Source organism: Drosophila ficusphila, unplaced genomic scaffold (assembly GCF_018152265.1).
Source record: "Drosophila ficusphila isolate 14025-0441.05 unplaced genomic scaffold, ASM1815226v1 contig_198, whole genome shotgun sequence".
Lineage (NCBI taxonomy): Eukaryota > Metazoa > Arthropoda > Insecta > Diptera > Drosophilidae > Drosophila > Drosophila ficusphila.
In genome coordinates this window covers 14,846,823-14,871,003 of record NW_025064092.1, presented here as the reverse complement: position 1 = coordinate 14,871,003, position 24,181 = coordinate 14,846,823, and the positions used below count along the sequence as shown (strand labels likewise).

The window sequence follows — 24,181 nt, the reverse complement described above, 5'->3', positions numbered from 1 at the left end:
AAAAATAAGGAGAAACCAGCAGTTGCATTTTATGATAAGCTTGCTTAATTGGTTTGCGAAGTCAAGGGAACTAAAAAATTGCTTTCATCTAAAATGTGAGTGACAAAACCTATGAAATATTCGTTTAATTTCAATATCATGTAGAGATCAGACTGTTAGGCGAAACCTGTGACAACACGAGTACCAGAAAAAGAACCAGACAATTGTGAAGAAAATGGTGTTCAAGGAGCGGAAGTAGAAACTGACACGTTTTGCGAATGAGAACTGTGACTCATAAAGCCTATTAGAATACAAGTGGAATAATTGCAAAGATCGGATGTAATCTAAATTATTTAAAAGGTATTAGTGAACAACAGCTGGGTATTAACTCTCCTAAATAAACATCGTATTCTCTTTTTAGTTCTTAACACAATGATTACAAGCTAAGCCAAACTTTGCCCCCTTACCCTTATTAAACTTCGAATTGGTTTCATATATCACGAACTGCTGCGATCATCAGTAACACTGTAGCCATAAGAAACCTGTAAACGATAACATTTTCTGATGCCCAGTCATCATAATTTTTCAGCGATCATTTGTTTGAACAGCAGTCGGCAAAAGTTTTCCCTGGCCGTAAGCAAAGATAAATCATCCAATAGATTTATTACGCAGGGACACTATAAACTTACCACGAAAACTTTGGATAGGCGTAAATCTTGGCCATTTCGAACCTTGTAGAATCGGCGCGGAACTCCCCGCTTATCTTTAGTGCACACCTTTGCTTGTCCGCTGACTAAGTGCCGATAGATCGTACAAAGCGTTTTTCTATTTTCTTTTTATACCCTTGCAGACCAAAAGGTATTATAATTTCAGTCAGAAGTTTGTAACGCAGTAAAGGTCCCCATAAAGTAAATATATTCTTGATCAGCATCACCATCTGAATCGAAATACGTCTGTACGTCTATCCGTCTCTCCGTCTGTCCTCCTGTCTGTTTCTACGCAAACTTGTCTCTCAGTTTAAAAGCCTTCTTGCTGAGACTTTTCCAAAAGTTGTGTAGTTATTGCACGCACTATATATATAAGTTGGAACGGGCCGAATCGACCGACTATATCGGATAAATTCTCACGCCGTTATTTTTGATCAGATCGACTGGATTTCTTGACTATTGAATTTCGGATTAAATTTGATCAAAATCGTATAAGTCTATCTATAACTATATAGCTGCCCCAGGAAAGATCGACAAATAAATATGTATAATGGGAAAAAAATTATAACGTCATTGTTTTTAATATCACAAGCATGATTTAGAGCTTTTTAATAACCTTTGAATCGAGAAAAAATTTCATTACAATCGGACAACGTTATCATATAGCTGCCAAGGGAAAGATCGAAAAATCTTTATAGAAATAACGGAAAGAAAATTATAACATCGTTGTTTTTCATCAGACAAGCATGATTTTTGGAATATAAAGTTTTCATATTTTCATATAGCCGTCATATGAACAAAAGTCGAAAATATGGAAAATAAATAGAAAAATCGTCCTAGCTTCGATTCTGTTTAGCCTTTATGTAATTCGTTCGACATATTTGATGATTGCAAGGGTATATAAGCTTCGGCTTGCCGAAGCTAGCTTCCTTTCTTGTTTTTATTTAATTTTTTAGGAACAATATTTACTTCATTATTAACTACCTTATTTTACGTGGTAAAATAAATTTTAAATTTGCGAAAACAAAAAAAAAAAAAATGACTCTGTACAATTAAAATTTATAACCAAATTATTTAACCAATTTATAAAATTTTCAGAGAAAATTAACAAAAACCAAACATAAAGTGATCGGCAAGGACATAAAGTAATTCAATGTATTCGCGAAAGATTGATTCCAATAAAACAAAGTTACAAAAATCCTCACTGAAGTCGGGTTTCGTTAACAGCGGGCTGTTTTATTGTTATTAGCAAGTTCGTTGTCGACGAAACCTGCATGCTGTGTGGAAACTCAACATTACAAGCAGCCGTTACGATCTAATTAAAATAAAGCCTTACTCTGAAATCCAAAATCGTCGTCCAAATAATACTTTCGGAAGAGCAAAGTGAACTGGCTAATGGATTGTCTGAAGTAGGGTTACATTGTAAAGTGGACTTACCTTCAGAGATTTTGGTCGCCGTATAAAAAAGACATAAAAAAACATAAAATAATTTTTTTTTGGAATTTTGATCTTTTAATACGCCAGGACTCAGGCAAAATTGGTATACCAAACGAAATAAATAATAATACTAAATAAACGGTCAAACCTTTTGCTTTCAAAGTTGATGAATGTTTTGCTTTAATTGTTTAAAACATCCATAGCTCTCAGACTTTTTGCTCAAAGTTTGAGTGAAGGGGACTTATTTTGAGAACGCACAAATGGGTTAACAGCATAGCTGGCAAATATGATAACTGCTATTCTCGCAAGCAGAACAAAACGGTTAACAGTTATTTGCGAGCTATGGTTAATAATTATTTGCGAGCTATAGGTAACTGGATTTTGCGAGCTATGGTTGTAAAACTTTGAGGCTTATCAAAGCTTGTTATCCCTCCTTTTTTTTAAATTTTCTGATGAAATATGTATACATAGTGATTGAAGTTGTATTATTTTAATATTATTTTGCGTAAGCAAATCAGTAATTTCAAGTTGATTCTCATAATCATGGAATATAACTAATACTCTCTTTACTTTCACCATATTAAAAATGTTATTCCTTTTTGTACTCTATGTTATTGATAATTTATTTAATTTTCATATACAGTAGAGATTGAACGATTTATATACATAAGAAAGTTCCAATTTCGACTGTTTTTACTTTGGGTTTATTTTATTGGCTGACAGATGATTATAAAATAAAAAGACCATCGTAAAATGTACTTTACAGTTTTTCAGTTAATTCATTTGTTTGCTGACTTAAATTGTAAAAGGTAGTCATTACCTAGATATTTTAGCCATTAATTATTCAATTGAATAGGTATTTGCAGTAGTTTTCAAAACGAAGGTTTACTTACATATTTACGTGTGGGTTTCTAAGTATTTTTAGTAATGCATAAGTTGATTTCCTGGTTATGATTTTTGTTTTAACTAAACAAGCGACAATTTTTTTTGAGTCTTTCTTTTGATTTATCCATTTTATTCGTACAATTTGGGAACAAATTACGTGTTAATAGAAACGACGTTCAGACTATAGTATGTCTAACTTTGGTATTATTATGATTGGTTATCTCTACTGACGTGATAAAATATTGACTATCGAAATGTTCCTGTACCTTTGTATGTAAAAACATAATTTCTGGGTTAGCTTCTTCAGTTTGTTAGATATAAAGTGTTACTGTGTTTTTAATATAAATGTTGTCGCAATAAGGAGTTCATATTGATTGATTTAGGTGTTAATCAGATACGGTGCTTAAATATGACATTGCATCAAAACTATGTAAATTATATAAGATTTATATTTAAGTCATTTTTATCCGTTCTCTTCTGTGTTATGTCTTAGATATTTAATGAGTTATAGTCTTTCAACTTTTGAAAAACTACAAATAAATAGTAATTGTTCACCTTCCATTTCGCCCGTGTTTGGATATATATTTATATATTTTTGATTCTAAAAAATTCAAATTTACTCAAAATTTTAATAAATTATTTTAAGTGTTTAGACTGTTGCACATAGTATTTTTGTCCTATACGACTTATCCATTAATCTGCATAAGATTACTTGCATACGTACGTGCGTATGTAGTAGCATTTTTTTTTATCTTTTTAGCTATATGGTTTTGATAACACTTTTCAGTTTTGTTTAACCGCACATCATATAAGTACGAATTTTAACGAATATTTTTTATCACTGTTTGTCGGGAAACAATATAAGCCACCGTTTTCTACAAGCATCTAATTATTTTAGCTTGACTGCATTTTTATTTAAAGGAGGGAAATACTTTAATTATTTAAATGTAAATTCAAGCTCCCAAAAATTGGTATTCATTCAAACAGTAATTTTGTTTTTCTTTTTCAAAAAGTTCTAATTAAATTGTGAAATAATATGTGTACACATAGTACAAAAAAAATAACTTAATGAGTGAATAATTTTAAATATTCTATAACAAGAGAAGAAAACTTGTTTAATGATTAGCATACCTTAGTAAATATGTATTCTCTCATAAACAGATTAGATATCTCAAAGGTATTTCTTAGATTATTTCAATAAATATTAATAAGCTGAGTTTTAAATGAATCAGCGTCTAACCTATATATTAAGGATTTTATTAAATACATTTTCCAACATATTGTTTTTCGCAAGTTTCTGACTTAAATGTCAGGAAGTCCTTACTGAACATATTTTTTATGGCATGGCAATAAAAAAATTATATTCGAGAAATCCCAATGCTTTACCTACCTTTACCATACGTAGTGTTATATTTTGTAAAATTCCTTATTTGAAAATCTAATGTAGACAAGCAATTTTGTACATGTCATTAAAAATTTTGTTGTTTTCCTATATAGTCAGTGATTATTATCTGCTGCTGCTTCTATATCATAGAATATTTAAGAATGGATAAAATGCAGCTATGCTGGAAGTACTAGTAAAATTTAGTATCACAGTATTTTATATAAGATCAACTTTTGTTTATTCATTATATACCGTTTTGTTTTTTTTTGCAAATAATTCTTAAGTTCAAGTATATCGTCATATTATAATGCTATATATTATTATCATAGTCATGTAATTGAGAAAATCGAACAAGTTATAGCCTTATTTTTTACAAAAAATGCGAATATCTTTTAAATAGGCATCAGAAAATTAAACCAAATATGTTAGATACATTTTTAAAATTTTGATTAAAAAAAATACTTACAATTTTGAAAAAAAGTAAGAGGCGATTAAAAACTTTAAAAATTTAAAGCTTGTTTTGTGCCCTGATTCAAAATAACTGTAAAACAAATATTAAAGAAATTTGAAACCTTTTTAGAACGCAACTCAAGTTATTTCTATTCTTAAATCATGTAATGTTATCTTAATTCTTAAAAACCTATTAAGTCCCAAACACAATATTGCGTATAACCACAATTTTTCATCAAATCGGTCGAAAAAAATAACCAGTTGAATTTACTTGACGACTGGTTGCAAAAAAAATAAACACCAATGGATTAATAACCGAATTATAACACCTTTAAACAAAAAAAATAAATTTTAGGGTTTAAGAAAAAATAATATCTTAAGACAAAGATATACATATATACTTTATTGTATTCGGTTTTTTTTATTGATTCGATTCAGAAGAACTATTCATAAATCAAACAAGCTGTCTTACTCTAAAATCTTGCGGTCTTTTTCATTTTCGTGTTGTGTGAAATTAGTCTTTGAAATAGTCTCTTTCCTACCTCACTGAGTTTTAAATTAGAATGACAATAACAGACCCGACTAGTTTATAAATCGTTCTTTCCATATGTGCAACTGAAAAGGTGAGCCAAATTTACACAAATTGAATAAGAATTTTTCAGGTCACTTTGGAAGAGCAATCATTAAAAATTTTTTTTTTGACAATTAACAATTACAAATTGTCGAACTGGAAGGAATGAGGAAGAAATATGTTTGATGTACAACAAATTGGACACAATTTTTGTCGTCCTACATTAGACGAAATGGCATTGCAAGCTTTATGATAACATTAAGGTAGCTCAAATGTGTCTGTTATGCTATCAAATAGGTAACAATTTTATTATTTTGTTGGTGTTATTTTTTAACTAATACCGTTAAGAAATCAACATAGTTTAATTAACAAATGTTTTTAAAGTTCAATGATTTCAACCAAAAATAAATTTATTTCTTAAAAATTCAAGAAAAACTTATGTTTTATGATCTGAAGAAAAAATCATGTAATGTGGATTTACCTAAAATCTTTATAATACCACGAGTAAACTTATAAAAATTATGCGTGCAAATAAAATTACTTAACATAAAAAGTTGTTTGGTTTATCGTAACTATAGTTTTTACTTGTTGGTCTTTTATGTTTTAAATTATATCCATTTAACTTAAAAAGTCACTACTTAAAAATTAAAAATGTGTGGTTAAAGTGATTGACTACTTGAAAATTGAAAATGAGTGGTTAAGGGGATTTCGTTTTAATGTTTTGAGAAAAATTAAATGAAGAACTTGCTTTAGCAAAATTTTTAATTTAATTGATTTAACAAAAAAACGCCATAATACTCCTTTACTCAGTTCCAGCATAAAAACTACATTCTATTCTATAAATATTCTAGGGCCGCTTTTTATATTTCGAGCATTAGCATCTTTGTGCTTGCTGTTGCATTGGGTACGTAGGGTTGGCAGGTTCTTAATCATGTGAAGTTCATATCGCTGTTTGGTCACCCGACTGTATTTGCATTCTAAGTTATAATTTGTCATAAAACCTACATCTTCTAAATCTATTAATTGCTTGCCGTTACTGTTGTCTTTTATTGAATTATGTAATAGGGATGAATGCAGTCATTCGGCAAGGCCGAATTCGTCTTGTTCAATGGGTTTCTTTAACCAGCTTCCAAGATCCTCTCGCTTGAAAGCGGAAAACAGTTCTAGCTTCGCCGTCTACAAAAAAAAAAAAAGGAAAGCAAAACTGCAGATTAATTTCTATACCTTTAAGGCAAAATCATTTAAACATTTACCTGGTAGTCCTTAACGTTAGCTTTGGTTTGTCCATAGTCTGTAGTAACTTTTCGGACTAAAACACCTGGAAGGTTTGCCATTAAATATCCATATTTAACAAAAAACGCCTGCTTTGTGATGCGGGAAACTTGACCACCAATTGTTCGACCAGTGAGCGAGTTCACTACCTCTAACTCAGTATCTCCAATGGTCCAATTAATCCCAAAGTTCGGAGCTTTGGCCTGATTTCGAGGTTCTGCCGAAGTAACTAATGCCAGGCGTGGCTTATTTAAATGATACGGCGGTGGCAGACCTTGAATAGACTTTTCGATTCGGCCACACACTGCCCGATACATGTGCTCTGGGTGCAACAAACTGCCCAGCACAATCGAATGCAGGTACACTGGTTCAATTATGGAAGACAATAAGGAGCCTTGAATTCCCACGATGTTCCAACGGGCTATTTTATCAGAGCACGACATTGTTAGCAAGCGCTGGCCCTTCACAAAATGAAAAATGTTGAGCTAGTTATTACAGGCTTTATCGGAGGCAGAGAAAACTGGTTACCTGCAATACGCCGTCCCAGGTTTGTATTCCATCGCTGCTTTTAACTGGAATTGTCCCCTCACCGGACTCTATTTTGGTACGCAATTGTCCACGAGCTTTTCTGTTGATAATGTTTATTTCATGTATGACATGTAAGTCAGAAATATTGGCATTATAAAAATGATTTTGAGTTCATAATATTTTTTTTTAAATATGTATTTAAAAACATGTCAAGTCATACTGAAATCAAAGCATAAAATTAATAACTTCAATATAGTAAGGTAGGCTGTTAAAAAAATAATTTCACTTTAACAAACTCTTAAAGTTTTTCTTTCAACTTTATAAACAAAATCGAAATTTTATCGCAAGTACACGTGTAAGACTTTATTTGTTCAGCCATGTATTATAAATAATTGAACAACGGGAATAAAATGTAACGTCGGAAAACCGAAGTCTTTATACCCTTGCAGAGCAAAGGGTATTATAATTTTGGCCAGAAGTTTGCAACACAGTAAAGGAGGCACCTCAGACCCCATAAAGTATATATATTCTTCATCATGATCACGATCTAAATCGAAATACGTCTGTCCGTCTGTCCTCCTGTCCGTTTCTGCCCAAACTAGTCTCTCAGTTTTGAAGCTATCTTGCTGAAACTTTCCCAAAAAGTGTGTAGTTATTGCACGCAGTATGTAAGTCGGAACGGGCCGGATCGGGCGAGTATATAGGGTAGCTCCCATACAAGAGATTGAAATAAAATTTTTTTATAAAATTTAATCCGAAATTCAATAGTAGTTAGAAAATGCTATTTGAAAGAAATCAAGTCGATCTGATCAAAAACAACGGCGTGAGAATCCGGCCCGTTCCGACTTATATACTGCGTGCAATACCTACAAAACTTTTGGGAAAGTTTCATCATGATAGCTTTAAAACTGACAGGAGGACAGACGTACAGGCGTATTTAGATTCTGATCGTGATGCTGATGAAAAATGTACTTTATGGGGTCTGAGGTGTCTCCTTCACTGAGTTGCAAACTTCTAACTGAAATTATAATACCCTTTGCTCTGCAAGGGTATAAAAATTAAATAAATTGTTGCTTATTTTATATACGATTTTTATAAAAGTGTAGTAATTCGGCGTTATACCTATATTTTTAGCTGTCAAAAAACTAATAAATCTTTATATTCACCCTTACTAAAACGATATGTTATGCTGCATGGAAAGCATTTTAGCAAAGCTAAATACCGAAACAACTTTAAGAAAAATAAAAACTGTAAGTCACTAAAAAAGTTAACTATTCTGCTTTTAAATTATTCTTTATATTAAAATAAATAGAAAAATCTCACAACTGCATACATACATTAAAGTATTGATTGTTACACATACACACTTATATAAGATTTGTATTTTAATTTTTTTCTTCAGAAGACACAATTTGGATTTGTTACTTATAAAATATTAATAACTATAGTTCTAATTGATTCTTATAATTTTTAAGTGTCAAAATAAAAGATTTTTTATTTTAATAACAAGTATTTAAAGAATATCTTTTGTACCAACCTATTTGGATGTTTATCAACACCAGTGTCGTTTTCGTGAGGACTAAATATCCGTGCATCCCCACAAGGTGCTGTATTTATATACAAATGGAAATGTACCCCGGATTTTAGTTTATAAGGGTATTGCCCATCAGTATTCCTCACGAAAATCGACTGATATGCAGTGGCTAAATTTTAGGAGAAAATTGAATATAAGTAAATATATATAAATTAAATTAAAACAATAAATCTATTATGTTTAAATTTTATTCTTTTCACCAATCCACACAGGTACGCGTGAAAAGAAGTCCAATAAAACAATGCAGGTATAATTTTAGTGAGTAATTACAGTTGGGAAAGCATAAAGCCATTTTAAATTACTTACTGCCCGTCGATATCTATCTTATTTTTAGTTAAGCTTTGACTTGCAACCTTAATTGCTAAATTTTCTTTCAACGAGCTATATTGACTTGTTTTTATTTTAAAGATACGTGACAGCAATTCAAATATAAAATAATAAGCTATTAGAATTAAAAATACCTTAGTTCACCTTTGTTTTCAAACTTTCATAATGAAAACAATTTCGGTCTTGTTTTTCAGAATTTAGTTTTTTTTTTAATATTTGGAATATGTATATAATAGCTTTTGACGATACGTAATATATAAGAATTGAATTTGAAATTAGCTTTCAAATTAACTTAAAAAAATCAGAAAACTGTAATGCATGTGCATGTTTAGGGAGCACAAGATGGAATTATATATCTTACTTAAATTTTTGCCAACAAACTATTCGTTTAAATTAATGATATTCAACATTTATTATGCAATTAAATTAAATAAAATTGCATAATATTTTTGAGATATGCAAATTAAACTTAGCGTAAATCAAACAACTATACCCTGATTGCATTGGAGATCCAGTTGAGCATATAAGTACTTGAGCAGACAACGCCTGGACACTATCTCAGCATGAGAATCGTTTAGAACAGCCCCGTTCACGCTCATATGCTCGCCGCTGACACATTTTGTACCAGTTGAAACTGAAATAACCTGGTAAAGTAAAAACTTCTATTAGAACTATTCACGAAGTTTTTAAATAATTACCAACTTACTTTGGCTTCACAAAAATTCATGTTTTCGGTCATAACGATGCCCGCTAGAACCTTTCTACGTGAGTAAGCCTCCTGACCTTTAATAACTTCCATAAACTTTTCCAAAACCAGTCGCCCAATTGTATCAGCATGTATCTGCGGCAACTCCATGGAGGATGACTTATCATCGATTGGAAGAGGTACGTTCTTCTGCGGCACCACCATTGGGCTATAGGAAATGTTACACAACGATGCAAGAGCCGCTTTAGCTGCTGCATTTTTCGCTAACTTTTTGGAAGGGCCTAAAAAAAATTAATTTTCGAATTACAGCAATACATTTTCCGAGACAACGTTGATACACACCTGTGCCGTCAAATTTTTTTTCGTTTATTGTGACTGTCATTTTGAACCGACAATTATTCTGAGCTCCGTCAATATTAATGCACTCAAAATTAACGTCATTAAACAACTCATAAAGAAGCATTACGGGTCCTTTATCTGGAACCTTTTTTTGTCCATCAACAGTAATAGCACTCTTGCTGACATCTGGCGACAAAAATAAAGTTAGTAGAAATTGTTTATTTCTGATATTGTTAAGAAACTATTTCTTAGCCGTCTTAACTTATCTCACACGCAACAATGTTCTCCAACCATTTGGGAAAAAAACGCAAGGAAAAAAATAAAAACGAATACAAGATACTCATAAAAGTGTTAGGTAACATGTAAATGCAAACAAAAATTTGCATGCCCTTACTTAAGCATCTTAATATTGGCACAATAAGTACATTTATAAATGTTTGTGGTAATTTATTTTTCTACAGCATATTAAATTTATAGGTACATACATACATAAACATTTTTAAAAAGATTTAAGCGGTTGACTTCTAAGCATACTTTTTTCTAAAGGAAAAAACACGATTATTAAAACAAAATAAAATCGATATTTAAAATAAGACTTTTTTGAAAAACTGTTTCGTTTGACTGAGTATGAATAGTTTAAAAAGCATACATAAAAGTTTTAGTCATAACCGACTCATAACTAAAATAATGACAAATGAATGCAAAAGTTTAAAAAACCTAATGTGCCATTAAACATTTTTGCTTAAATTACTTTTCCTTTCAAAACTGAATACATTTATGCCTTAAAATGAGCAGACCAACGAATAAGAATATCTCCTTTTTATAGAGGATTTTAATTTCGTTCAGCAGAAAAAAATATTTGTATATTATTTCGCTTATAGTTCTTATTTTACATTAAAATTATAAAAAAGGAAACTATAAAGCATGTGCTTTTAAAATAAAATGTAAAGTAAATGTTATTTAACCAACCGCAACTAAAAATGTAAATAAGATATTATAATTTTGAACATTAAAAATTTTTGACTTAAAACTTTAAAGCAATTAAAAGCCCAGTTTATAAAGGTACCATTTTGTGAGGAGGTGGGAAGGGTTTCAGTGTAAAAAACAAAAACACTTTTTTGCGACTTTTTTTTCTGATATGGATTGATCAATTTTATTTCAATTTCTCGTACATTATTTAGCGTACTTTTGACAATGTTTTTTTTTTGTGCATCATAACTCGGCTTAATTTTTTTTATAAATAAAGGATCATGAATATTAGTTAAATTATAATCGAATTGCCTCCTAAAATATAATTAATTAATTACCCTCGCAGAGCAAAAGGGTATTATAATTTCAGTCAGAAGTTTGCAACGCAGTGAAGGAGACACCTCAGACCCCATAAAGTATATATATTCTTGATCAGCATCACGATCAGAATCGGAATACGTATGTACGTCTGTCCGTTTGTCCTCCTGTCCGTTTCCGCGCAAACTAGTCTCTCAGTTCAAAAGCTATCTTGCTGAAACTTTCACAAAAGGTGTTTAGCTATTGCACGCAGTATATAAGTCGGAACGGGCCATATCGGCCGACTATATCAGATAGCTCACATACGAGAGAATGAAATAAAAAATTCGCACGCCGTTTATTTGATCAGATCGTCTTGATTTCTTCAAGATGGCGTTTTCTACCTGCTATTAAATTTCGGATTAAATTTGATCAAAATCGGATAACTCTATCATATAGCTGCCATAGAAAGATCGAAAAATATTAGGTTGTTTGGTAATGACATACTGGTTTCTTTATTGATTTCTGACGACGATTTTAACATAGTTAGCATTGTCCGATTTAAGTGCGATTAAGTGCGAAAAAATTTTGCATGGCCAAAAACAGATGGTAATCGCTTGGGGCAATGTCCGGAATATAAGGTGGATGCATTAACACCTCCCAACCAAGCTCCCGTAGCTTGTGACGTGTCACCAAAGATGTATGGGGCCTGGCGTTGTCATGATGGAACACAACGCCCTTACGATTCACCATGGCTGGCCGCTTCTGTTCAAGTGCAATCTTCAATCGCTCCAGTGGTTCACAGTAGAGGTCAGAATTGATGGTTTGGCCATAGGGCAACACTTCATAATGGATAATTCCTCTGATATCCCACCATACACTCAGCAACAACTTCTGAGCCGTCAATCCTGGCTTTGCCACCGTTTGAGACGACTCACTGTGCATCGACCAGGATCTTTTACGCTTTATGTTGTCATATGTGATCCATTTTTCATCACCAGTGACTAACCGATCCAGAAATGAGTCGAGTTTATTACGGTGCAACAAAGATTCGCAGATTGATACACGGTTGAAAAGGTTTTTTTGGGATAACTCATGAGGCACCCATACATAGAGCTTTTTTATTAAATTTTTCGACTTTAAATGCCTATGGACGGTTTCCGTGCTTAGTTGCAGCTCCTCTGCGATGGTTCTAATAGTCACATGACGATCTCGATCCACTATTTCCATAATTTTATCCGTATCAACAGTCACTGGTCGTCCGGAAAGCTTGGGTGTTTCGGTATCAAAATTGCCACTTCGGAATCGCCTAAACCACTGTTCGGCGGTTTGAATCGAAAGTTTGTTATCTCCTAAGACAGCAATAATCTGTCTGCGATATTCCGCAGCAGTTTTTTCCTGTGCGAAATAAAATTTCAAAATTGCCCGAATTTCTGCGTTTGTGAACTCCATTTCAATCGCTTGTAATTTTTTAACGTAGAAGCTCATGTAAGCAAACTATATGTCATTTTAAAGGTGATGCCAATACCTTTCAAACGATATACAGCATTGCCGATTATATTTGACTTCACAAGCGAAGCCCGAAATTTGAATGTAAAAACCGGTATGTCATTATCAAACAACCAATACATATAGAATTAATGGAAATAAATTGATAACATCGTTTTTTTTATCCCACGAGCACGGTTTTTGGTTTGAGAAAAAAGTTTCATAAAAATCGGTCAACTATATGTTATAGCTCCCATAGAAAAGATCAAAAAATATATATACATATAAATAATGGAAAAAAATTATAGCATCGTTGTTTTTATTCCCACGAGCATGATTTTCAAAATATGGAGTCTGTTAATAACCGTTGAATCGAGAAATTCGATTTCATTACAATCGGACAACGTTATCATATAGCTGCCATAGGAAGGATCGAAAAATCGATATAGAAATAACGGAAATAAAATTATAACATCGTTGTTTTTATCAGATATTTTTGGAATATAAAGTTTTCTAACGACTATTGAATTACGAATTAAATTTGATCGAAATCGGACAACTATATCATATAGCTCCCATATGAATAGAAAAATCGTCTTAGCTTTAATGTTGTTTAACCTTTACGCATTTTGTTCGACATATTTGATGACTGCAAGGGTATATAAGCTTCGGCTTGCCGAAGCTAGCTTCCTTTCTTGTTTTTTTTTTTTTTTAATTTAAATTTAAAACTGATGACTTTTACGAAAAAATCCGCCATTTTGCAAGTGAGAAACACCCGTAATTTAAACAAATTTGTACTAACTGTTGTAGGGGGAGTCTTTTTGTCTCTTATGTCGAGTTATTTTTAAATGGCAGTAAACACAGACTTCAAAAAAGTATTAAAATTTTGGAAAAAATCGTCTAAAATTAGATCTGATAAAAGACAGGAGATTAATGAGACAATACCTTTACAAATATTGCTGATATCGGCGTACAATATATCAAAGGGTCATCCAATGCCATTATAAATTAGAGTAATAAATAAACTAAAATATTCAACAAAAAAAGACAAAAAAAAAAAAAAACTAATACTTGCTCTGACTCATGCAAAACTTTTGAAGACGCAACGTGGGGTGTTCAAGCGAGGTAAGGTTGGATTTCTTTTCAGTCAATTCCGTCTCAATATTTTCGACCAGTTGCCTATTGGACAAATTTTCAATACCATTTTCAAGATGTTCATCGCTGGTAAAGTCCAAATTGCTCGATGGCTTCAACGGCGACAAAACTGCTCCGTCCTTAAATTGTATAAAGCTCCGTAGTGCAGTCGCTGCTGCTTCGATGCGAGCAACTTTTTTACTGCGACCCTGGCCCATGTATTTCTGCCCATCAACCTATGAATTAATTAGAGAAATGTTGTTCAAATGAAATAAACGATTTGTTTTTATCGTATTTTTAAACCGACAGGATCTCAAAAATAATTTAGATTTGTGTCAAAAGATACGTGAGCACTAGAACAGGTGCAAATATCCCAACAACATTAATGAATTGCAATTGCAATTAAGATCATTGGCGGGAAACGTGAATTATTTAAAAAAAATTTTTTTTTTTTTTAATTATTCCAAAATTGCTTAAGTCTAATATATCTGACCTCAACGGATATTGTAAATAAAGGTGCGTGCACCGGACCAGTCTGAGACTCCAATTCGTAATTCAGCCCATGTCTTAATTCATTCAGCATTGCCACTGTATTTTTCGGCTGCGGAATGATCTTCTTGCAGATTTTCTTTTTTGGCGATACTGTAAAAAATAAAAACGCAGCTTTGAATTAATTTTTGTTTTAAAAATTGGATATGGTATCAATTTAGAGGTTCCCAATGTAAGCCATTAACTCTAAAAGCAAAACTTACCACCGGCATATTTTGGCATCTCATAGCGTCGTTTTTGCGGAGATTTTCGGTTATAGCCATTCATGTTGACCTCAGTTGGTGCATTTACCGGCTATATATAAAAGAAAATTCAATCGCATTTATAACATTCGGGCTTTGTAGTGTTTAATACTTTACAATTAGAACGAACTAAAAGCATTCAAAAATCCTTTAAAGGATTTTTATTTTGTGTATGCATGTAGTATTTTAAGTTCTATGATGAATGCTCTTGCCTGTCTGCGTTTTAAAAAAATGTAAGACTTATCAGATGTCCGAGCTTTAATGAAAATCTAGTTATTATACCCTTGCAGAGCAAAAGGGTATTATAATTTCAGTCAGATGTTTGCAACGCAGTGAAGGAGACACCTCAGACCCCATAAAGTATATATATTCTTGATCAGCATCACGAGTAGAATCAGAATACGTCTGTACGTCTGTCCGTCTGGCCGTCTGTCCGTCTGTCTGTTTCTCTTCAAACTAGTCTCTCAGTTTTAAAGCTATCTTGCTGAAACTTTCCCAAAAGGTGTGTAGGTATTGCACGCAGTATATAAGTCGGAACGGGCCGGATCGGCCGACTATATCGGATAGCTCCTATACGAGAGAATGAAATAAAAAATTCTCACGCCGTTGTTTTTGATCAGATCGACTTGAATTCTTCAAGATGGCGTTTTCTAACTGTTATTGAATTTCGGATTAAATTTGAACAAAATCGGAAAACTCTATCATATAGCTGCCATAGGAGAGATCGAAAAATATATATAGAATTAATGGAAATAAATTGATAGCATCGCTATTTTTTATCCCACGAGCATGATTTTTTGAGTTTCAAGTTTTTTAACTAGCCTTGATTTATAAAAAAAATTTCATAGAAATCGGACAACTATATCATATAGCTGCCATAAGAAAGATCGAAAAATCTATATATAATTAACGGAAATAAAATGATAACATTGTTATTTCTTATCAGAAAATCATGATTTTTGGAATATAGAGTTTTCTAACGACTCTTGAATAGCAAATAAAATTTCATCACAATCGGACAACTATATCATATAGCGGCCATATGAACAATAGTCAAAAATATGGAAAACTAATAGAAAAGTCGTCGTAGCTTCGATGTTCTTTAGCCTTTGTGTATTCTGTTTGAAATATTTGATGACTGCAAGGGTATATAAGCTTCGGCTTGCCGAAGCTAGCTTCCTTTCTTGTCTTTGAAATAAATTTGAAAGAATTCGGTATTTCCCTTACCGGGTGTTTTACTTGAATCGATAAAATGAATTTGTAATAGAATGACTACATACATACACACAATTTTTGGATTTTTACAATATTACGCACAACAACGTTGATACAACATTGACAGTTAAAACAAAACGATTGTAACACAACAGTACAACAGTGGGCTTAGATATAATTTTATTTCTCGCACTTCCTGGTCAAACCTATCTAGTCAAGCTACTGTGCTTTAAGAAGTTCCTTGGTAATCATATAACAAGATATGACGTTGATATTTGCGAAAGAAGAAGACCGGATTTAAGATTTTGGACTTACACTTCCAGAGACTGATGGAAACGTAACAGGTCGTTTTCCACAAAATCGCGACCTACTGCACACAAAACTTGATTCAGCAAAAAACTGCTGACGCTGGTAGGATTTATAAAATCTTGGGATACGCATTGCATAGTTACATGCTTTATAGCAAGCATGTTTTGGCTTATAAGATATTGAATACATTATTGTCAACTTTTCTACTACTTTTAAATAAATTAAACAACGAGCGAAGGGACTTTTAAGACTGTACACAACTTGGCGACTGATGACTTTCGAGTTTCCCGGCTAAGCACTGACATTTAACTGACAACGACAAAAGCAAACTGCAGCTAATTTTATAAAAGGAACTGCACTTATGAAAACTTTTTTTTTTGTGTACATATGTAAAACATATGCTTATACGTGTATAGATATTTTTGCGGCACTAGCTGCTTGTTTCGAAGAGGTCGGTTTTTATATACCCTTTTAAAGCGGAGAGACATTTATATGAGTCTAAATCTAAATTTTAGATTTAACATTTTACTATTTATATGTAGAATATAAAAATTTCTAGTTCATTTGGTAGTAATATGTAAAATTTATTGTTTTTATTCATATGTTCAATATGATTTGGACTTGTACTAAAGGTATCGCTTTTTTATGTATCTCAAAAGACGGTGCATGTCGAAAATTTAGATAGTTGGGCGCTGATACAAATCTTGTAGACTACTAGACAGATTTTGCCATACTTGTGAAGTCGAATTACCAACCCAGCAGCAATAAAATTTGGATGCCGGTGGAGCGATTATTGCTGCAGCAGCTGCACCACAAACGCAGAGACGCATGAGTTGCATTTGCATACAAAAATCTGCAGTAATCAAAAACATTTTTAAAATAAATACGTTGTATGAGTGAAAAATTCTATACTCCGGGATATACATTAAAAATTTTTTTTAAATTATATTTTTGGGTTAAGTTTTGAAAGATAGACGCTTACACTCTTAAAGTTTAATTATATTGTAATACTTAGGAGGAATGCAGCACGTATCAAAATGTTATAATATTTTAAATTGGTTAGCAACCACAGAAAATAAGCTATTAGTAATAGTATATTATCTCGAAATCAAAGAAGTGAAACAAAGAAAAAGTCTAGGTTATTCCTAAATTTTTGATGCATGTGTTGATTTGCATTTTGCAAATAAATAAGTTGCAAAAATGTGTGAGTGTTAAAATTCTAAACTTCGAGATATGCATTAGAATTTTTTAAATTATATTTTTGTTTAAGAAGTGGATCAATAAAAACTCTTAAGGCTCTAGATTTGTTTATTTTTAATGTTTTTAACATTTCAAATTTGTTGCCAAATATTTTTACAAAGAACACCGCACCTGTGTGTCGAGTGTCATTTGTCGTACTAGGGATGGTGAACATTGATAGTCTAATAAATCAAGATTAGCTAACTCTTCTGTTTATGAATATCAAGCATTTGTTTTTCAATTTAATCAGCAACTCGGGCCCAAACAGCGTCGGCATACCGAAGCTTTTATACCCTTGCATTTGAAACTACAATTTCTAAAATCGTTTGTCAAGATTTGACCTACTGTTTGTCAAACACAATGTCAAATTTTACGCATACTTGTATAGTACTTCTCTAAATCAATATGTTAGGAAGCAAAATGTTATTACATAAGTTTTTAATTTTTTAATGTTGTCAGATTTGCACAATTTTTTTGTATTCCTAAATGTGTAGTAAAGATGTGAATCCAAATATTCCATTAACTTTCAGTTAATTATTTAATAGTTCTTTGGAAGCTATATGAGAATTAAGGCGTGGTTGAAATCTACTTTATCCCCAAGAATCTTTTTGTATGCTAAAATAAAATTTGTCGCTGGTCTGTTGCATTGCCAAACACTTTAAGAACTACATTAAATATTTTGGCCATTTCCAATATTGTTGTCAAATTAATAATCAATAATCAATAAGCCAATATCCAATAAAATTTAAAAATAATACTCTATTAAACAAATTATTGAACGTTTTGCATCAGACTGGGAAACATCTATTTTATTTTAATGACGTCGTACCATATCAGAAAACTACCTCTCATTTGCCGAAAGTTGCATTGTAATTCTTATAAGAACAGAATCATTCTGATCTTCACCAGGCAAGTCAAGGCACCCCATAAATTAAATTACAGTAGAATCCGCTTATAGCGACTTTCAAGGGACCGACGATTTTTCGTCATTATACCCGGAAGACGCACTAAGCAGAAGGATTTAAGTGTATAAGTCTGTCTGGGGACCAATCAAGCCATCGAGTTACCCGGACGGACACTATAAGCGGAGTCGTTATAACAGGATTCTACTGTATATCATTTTAGCATCTTTGGTTCACTATAGCAAACTACTATTCCCAAACTTGAACAGAAAACTGTTTGTTTTGTCAAAAAAGATCATGGGTTACCATTAGCAAAACAGAAATAAAGAGTGTTGTCTAGGTGGAAATTCAACGTCCTATATGAGCCATAATTTCCAACAATATTTAACATATCTGTCCTAAAATGTTGGATCATGCAATACTGAATATCCAACATCAAAAGAAAACTTATGACTGAAAATATTAAAATCGTTTTAAAATTATCAATGTTACACACAAAAGTTTTAGGCAAACCTATCATGCATTCAATGTGCGACAATTTACAACTAAATATATGCACATAAAAAATTCATAAATAAATCTATTTTTAATAATTTTTTCTACTTACATGCTGGGGAGAATTGCTATTTGCGCTGTTTAACATGATTCTGAAATCGAATTTCACGTACTTTATATCTTGGTGATATCTGTTGTGCTATTGTTATGGTGATCAAAACGAGTGTGATGAGGACAATACAAATATCCAGAAAACTAACACTAATCTTATGCGGAAGCTGTTTTTTAAAAACATAAAAATGTAAGGCAATGTCGAATTAATTATTAAAACCAAATATAATATAGACTTTCTTGTTAAGACACAAGCCCAATTTGCATTTGAGCACATACATATGTATGGGGGTTTGTTTTCTATTTTTTCTCGATTTATTCCAGTTGCTTGATTTTGGTCAAAAAATAAGTGTCTCTGTCAAATCAATTTTATTTCAACAACATAAAGTATGAACGTATCTACCAATGCTTTACAAAGTTAAAAAAAAAAAACAGTATTTACCAAAGTCATACAAAAGTCCTATTGCGACTGCAACAAAAAAATGTCAAGAAATGCGGCAATTGCTATTTTTTTAATTTTCTCTTCAGGAAATTGTTAATATTCGAAAGAATTGGCATGCGTACATTCACATGACTGCAACATTAAGCATATATAAAAGTAATACATATGTTTACTCGTATGTTTAAGTTACACGAATCAATCGATTTTCGTATGTTCTCGTGGCGAATTGGGACCGCCATGCGGACAACAGCCATTGACCATCGCCAGGCCAAAAGTGCATTATATACGATATACAATGCAACGTACTTTGTGGCACATTAGGTAATTATACGTTTGAACTAATAGATATCTAAAGGTACGTATTTTCTCACATGTTCTGAAAAAGTCATGAATTAAGAGCGGGGATGCGAACGTCATGAAAATTCGATTCAATTAGCCGCTTTTGCAAATCTTTTCCTTAGTGGACGTGAACTATTGGTTCGCTTTGGGCCGTAAAGTGTAATAGAAGTGGTCGTCGGAACGAGAGGGCCTAGATGCTGGTCGTAAAGACCCTGAGTTACGTCGCAAGTGCTTTGCACCTGCAGCTACGTAATACCCAGGATTGCGCTAAGGCGTCCGCAATCCTCTTTTTCCGACTACGATTACGCGCACGGTTTTATTTTCCACTGGCACGGTGGAAAGAAAAGGAATGAAGGCGATGGGGTGCACCCGAGAATACGCGTCAGCTGCTCTTATTTAGGATACCAAACGCCAAAATCGAAACCTTTATCGACTTTTTATTTGCATAAATGTCCAACACACAGCAATACATACACACGCACGGCTGCACACTGGCGTGTTTTGTGTACCGATGATTTATTCTGTTTTGGCTACTGCATACCTTTTTGCTGTGAAAGAGCTCTAATTATTGATTTTTACTTCGATGTATCGGCAGTTTCATTTGTCAAACGCCCAGCGTCCTGGCCGCCGATCTGCTTCACCCTGCACCAGTTGGGGCTTCACTTTGCGGCGTCTAGTTGTCAAAGGGGATCGGGACTTGGAAAAACATGGAGCACCGGCGAGCCTTGTCCTCACACACTGATACGGCTGGGAAAACAGTGGATTTGTTTTTCCTCGCGTCCTTTGCGGCGGATTGGGGGTCGGAAAATTGCAACCGCGCTCCACTTTTCTTTGCGTTGGAAAAAAAGCAATCGCCAGTAGCGTTGCCAGACACAAACAAAATCCAGTTTTCACTAAATTTGCCGCCCATATTATTCATCCACCTAGCAAGACATGGTTGGTTTCCCGGATGGGAAATTTCGTCCCGAAATGAATTTTTGGGAATAATAAACGTTCAGGAACATTTTTAAATTGGCTTTTATATTTTATCTGTTCAACCCAAACTTTATAATATTAATAACATTAAATATCATATTTGTAGATACGGACTACGCCGGGCAAATAAATGAACTCCTAGCAGATTGCCTAAAAAAGATTGGAGCCAATCAGACCTACAAAAATTCAGCAGGAGAAGAGGGCATGATTGACGAAATTTACAAACTACTCAAAAATACTTAATAAATAAATCAAATTAATAAAAATATCGTTTCACTATCGTAGCTTTATATTTAGCTATCATCCAAATTTTCTGGCGGTTTCTAGCTTTTTTCATATGTTACTTTAGCTTCTTTATGACCAGTAGAGTTGGCAACACTGCACTGCATTGCCAAAACAAAAATTTGAGCATTATTTTTTTCTAAATTTATATATTTCTGTTCAAGTGAAAACGCATGATTGGCAGATAAAAAAGGCTATGAAATGAGTGTATTAAAACAGCAGGGTAAGTGTTAGTGTGCAATACAAATATGTTGGTTGTTAAACAATGCGAATTGTATTTACAGAAAGGACGCCAATAGAGGTGATCCATGAGTTTGTAACCGGCGTGGATGATGGCACCATACGCCGTGATCTAGCTGACGATTGTGTCCTGAGTTTTTATAGACGTACTGTAAGGGGTCCTGCCGCAGTAACTGGATTTTTGAGAACCCGGGTGACAAATCACTATAAGCACGAGAATTTTGAGGAGGCAGCGCCTCCCAGTTTGGGCCAAGAGATAATACTGCGCGAACGTTTCGCCACAGTCTTTGAACGGAGTCGTCGTCGCCTTTATAAACAGAATGAGGAAGAGAAATCGACTGCTTTGCATCTTCATCCTGACAGCGACGATGAGGAGGTGCCTGCAACACATACCGTCCTTTTGACAACGCCCCCTCGGCCTTCCAGCTATGCACTGGACACAATAAAATATGTGGAGGCCATTGGTATGTTAAACAGACGTGAACGCTTCGTTTATGGAGGCGTGGATTTGGGCGAGTCCAGCACGGTTCACCTAACGTTGGGCTATCGACGACACCGATTGTCTGGTAGTGGAGTGCAGTACATTGAGATTTGCCTGGCTGTCTACGATCGAGGTTCCATAAGTCGTAACCAACACACTCAAGCGACTACAAGTATTCCATTCCCACGACGTGACAGTGCACGCTGCAATACAACTACGGATGACGAGGCCGAGGAGGCTGGTCCACTGCCGACGAGACGTGGCGTCTGTCGAACATTATTCACAGAAGAGAACGATACGGAAGAGGAGCAAGAGCAATTCCCGCAAGTAGGAGCTGGGGAGACACCTCAAGATGAGGCTAACTCCCCTGTAGGACCCCTCCCATCAGTTGTGATTCCCATTTGTAGTAGGTATCCGCTAAGAAAACGTCACCAAACTACCAACGACAATGAAACGACATCCAAAAGAACTCCTGGTCAGAGCCGCCTGCGTTTTTAGACAAAGTCTAGAGGACTTTAAGTTTCTGTAGCACAATTATTTTTACTCATAGGAGGGTTCCCATAGATACTTGAACACATGTTAAAAAGACCTTTTACAGCCCGACATGTGTTCTGTTAATTCAGAGTATGTATCGCATTACATAAACCTGTATATCTGAGTTGATTAAAATTCGATGTTAGTTAACTACGCCGTATATTTGTCGGGCTTCACAGTTGAATACTTCAATAAAATGTCGCCGACGTTCCAAATTGTAAACTTTTGCAAAGTTTTTTACATCTTAGTGTCAAAAACTTGATTGATATGTCCGGTTTTAAATTACTATATCATTTAACTCAATTCTCTATTGTTATGGCTCAATGTTTGATTTAAACAAGAGAGCTGCTAGCTTCGGTAGGGCGAACCTTAATATATTAGCTAATCGAACCACTACATGTGCTAACAATGTCAGCTATTTGGGGTACGGTAAAGTCATTTTTAAATTTAACATGATAAAAACAGATTTATCATTATGGTAAAATACCATATATGATTCAATTTGCTTAATGGCGGCTATAAAATATACTTGTTCATTGTACTATATGCCGAGGCATAGACATGCGTTAAAAATACCGAAATTCTGAAATTTTTTTATAGTTTTTAAATTTTTATTTGATCGATTTTCCAATTGTAGGAGATGTCTTCTTGTTGAAAACAATTATATGCTTGCCTTATTAACTTCTATAAACAAAGTTAAGTCGAAATGGCACCATAACTGTTCAATTGTATGCTGAATCCAAAGTGTAACAATCTGTATTGAAGATTTTTCTTTTCGCGTGAGTAATTCTTTGATCTATTTACATGTTAGTTGTTTAGGTTTTGTAACAAAGCTAGAATGCAAAGGTTTTCTTTGAGTGAGAAACTTTGATAACCGTGGTTTATAGAAAAAAGCCCCATTTTACATCGTTTTCAATGTGTTTATAATAAAATAACTGGTGACAGAATCTTTTTAGGTTGGTGTCAAGGAAATTTGTTCATAACTGTTCCCAGTAAGCTGTCCCATGTTTATTTTATGGCACCGTCCCAAAAAATAATAAATCTAACAAAATAAAAAAATAATAATACAACAGTTATATTATTAGGTTGTTTTACAATTTTGAAGGCTGAAAAGATTATTTAATCACTTGAAAACATTTTTTAAAAATATATATACACAAGAAATACTATTAATTATTACGTAATTGCTTCTTTACTAAAATATAAGTTATTCATCATATGAATATATTTTAATAAAATAATTAAGTAATTTAAATACCTTAATACTTTCTTATTAGGCCAACCTCATATATATTGTTATGGGTCACTAATACGCAATAAAAAACATTAGGCCATTGATGCCACCTTGAGTAATTCTTGGCTCCATGCTATAACGGCTAATACCGGCAAATTTCATACGTAGAAAAATCCAATAAATTTTCACTCCAGTTGTCGCCGTATGTGAGTGGGTGGGTGGTTCATTCCGTAGGTCTATTTTTGTACCGCCAGGGGGGAAATTTGTTGGAAAATAAAATAAAAATGCATTTGATAAAACCGGTATGACCGACGCGAAAGTCTTAAGCAGAGGGTGGTTGTAGTGCGTCGGGTAGTGCGGACGGTTCGCATTAACATAGAACATCAACAAGACAACCAAGTGGGTGTGTGGTGGGGGATTGATTTCTCTGAACCCCAACAGCAGTTCGAATCGTTAAGCTAGGGAAGAGAAAAACACAGCCTCCACCTGCAACACCGTGCTCTCTCGTGCTTGAAATTAGATTTC

At 33.4% G+C, this 24,181-nt stretch overlaps 2 protein-coding genes across 7 annotated transcripts; one reads left to right on the top strand and one right to left on the bottom strand.

The window, feature by feature from the left end:
* Positions 1-2,811: 2,811 nt before the first annotated feature.
* Positions 2,812-20,772, bottom strand: LOC108101641 (double-stranded RNA-specific editase Adar). Of its 6 annotated transcripts, none has more exons than XM_017206054.2 (12): positions 20,452-20,772; positions 19,131-19,296; positions 14,820-14,910; positions 14,561-14,709; positions 14,009-14,303; positions 10,183-10,365; positions 9,841-10,121; positions 9,628-9,778; positions 8,751-8,916; positions 7,214-7,313; positions 6,667-7,146; positions 2,812-6,589 (listed from the first exon to the last, which is right to left on the bottom strand). In XM_017206054.2, exons 2-12 carry the CDS (start codon positions 19,164-19,166, stop codon positions 6,491-6,493), a joined length of 2,031 nt encoding a protein of 676 aa, XP_017061543.1. In that variant the 5' UTR covers positions 19,167-19,296; positions 20,452-20,772; the 3' UTR covers positions 2,812-6,490. The 6 variants fall into 6 exon arrangements, 5 of the variants coding, with proteins under 5 accessions (XP_017061543.1, XP_017061541.1, XP_017061545.1 ...); XM_017206052.2 differs by having other exon boundaries at positions 19,131-19,170; XM_017206056.2 differs by having other exon boundaries at positions 14,135-14,303; positions 19,131-19,170.
* A 482-nt stretch (positions 20,773-21,254) lies between these two features.
* LOC108101648 (cell cycle negative regulator roughex) lies at positions 21,255-22,644 on the top strand. Its single transcript, XM_017206063.2, has 2 exons — positions 21,255-21,390; positions 21,452-22,644. Exons 1-2 carry the CDS (start codon positions 21,369-21,371, stop codon positions 22,384-22,386), a joined length of 957 nt encoding a protein of 318 aa, XP_017061552.1. The 5' UTR covers positions 21,255-21,368; the 3' UTR covers positions 22,387-22,644.
* The last annotated feature ends 1,537 nt before the right edge of the window (positions 22,645-24,181 follow it).

Bases quoted from the DNA above. Each gene is read 5' to 3' on its own strand.
- LOC108101641 (XM_043207357.1), bottom strand. From the start codon at position 16,571: ATGTATTCAATATCTTATAAGCCAAAACATGCTTGCTATAAAGCATGT. The intron at 14,304-14,560 runs GTCAGATATATT...ATTAATTCATAG, and splicing joins TATTTACAATATCCGTTGAG to GTTGATGGGCAGAAATACAT. The intron at 9,779-9,840 runs GTAAGTTGGTAA...TTACTTTACCAG, and splicing joins TGAATTTTTGTGAAGCCAAA to GTTATTTCAGTTTCAACTGG.
- LOC108101648 (XM_017206063.2), top strand. From the start codon at position 21,369: ATGAGTGTATTAAAACAGCAGG. The intron at 21,391-21,451 runs GTAAGTGTTAGT...TTGTATTTACAG, and splicing joins GAGTGTATTAAAACAGCAGG to AAAGGACGCCAATAGAGGTG.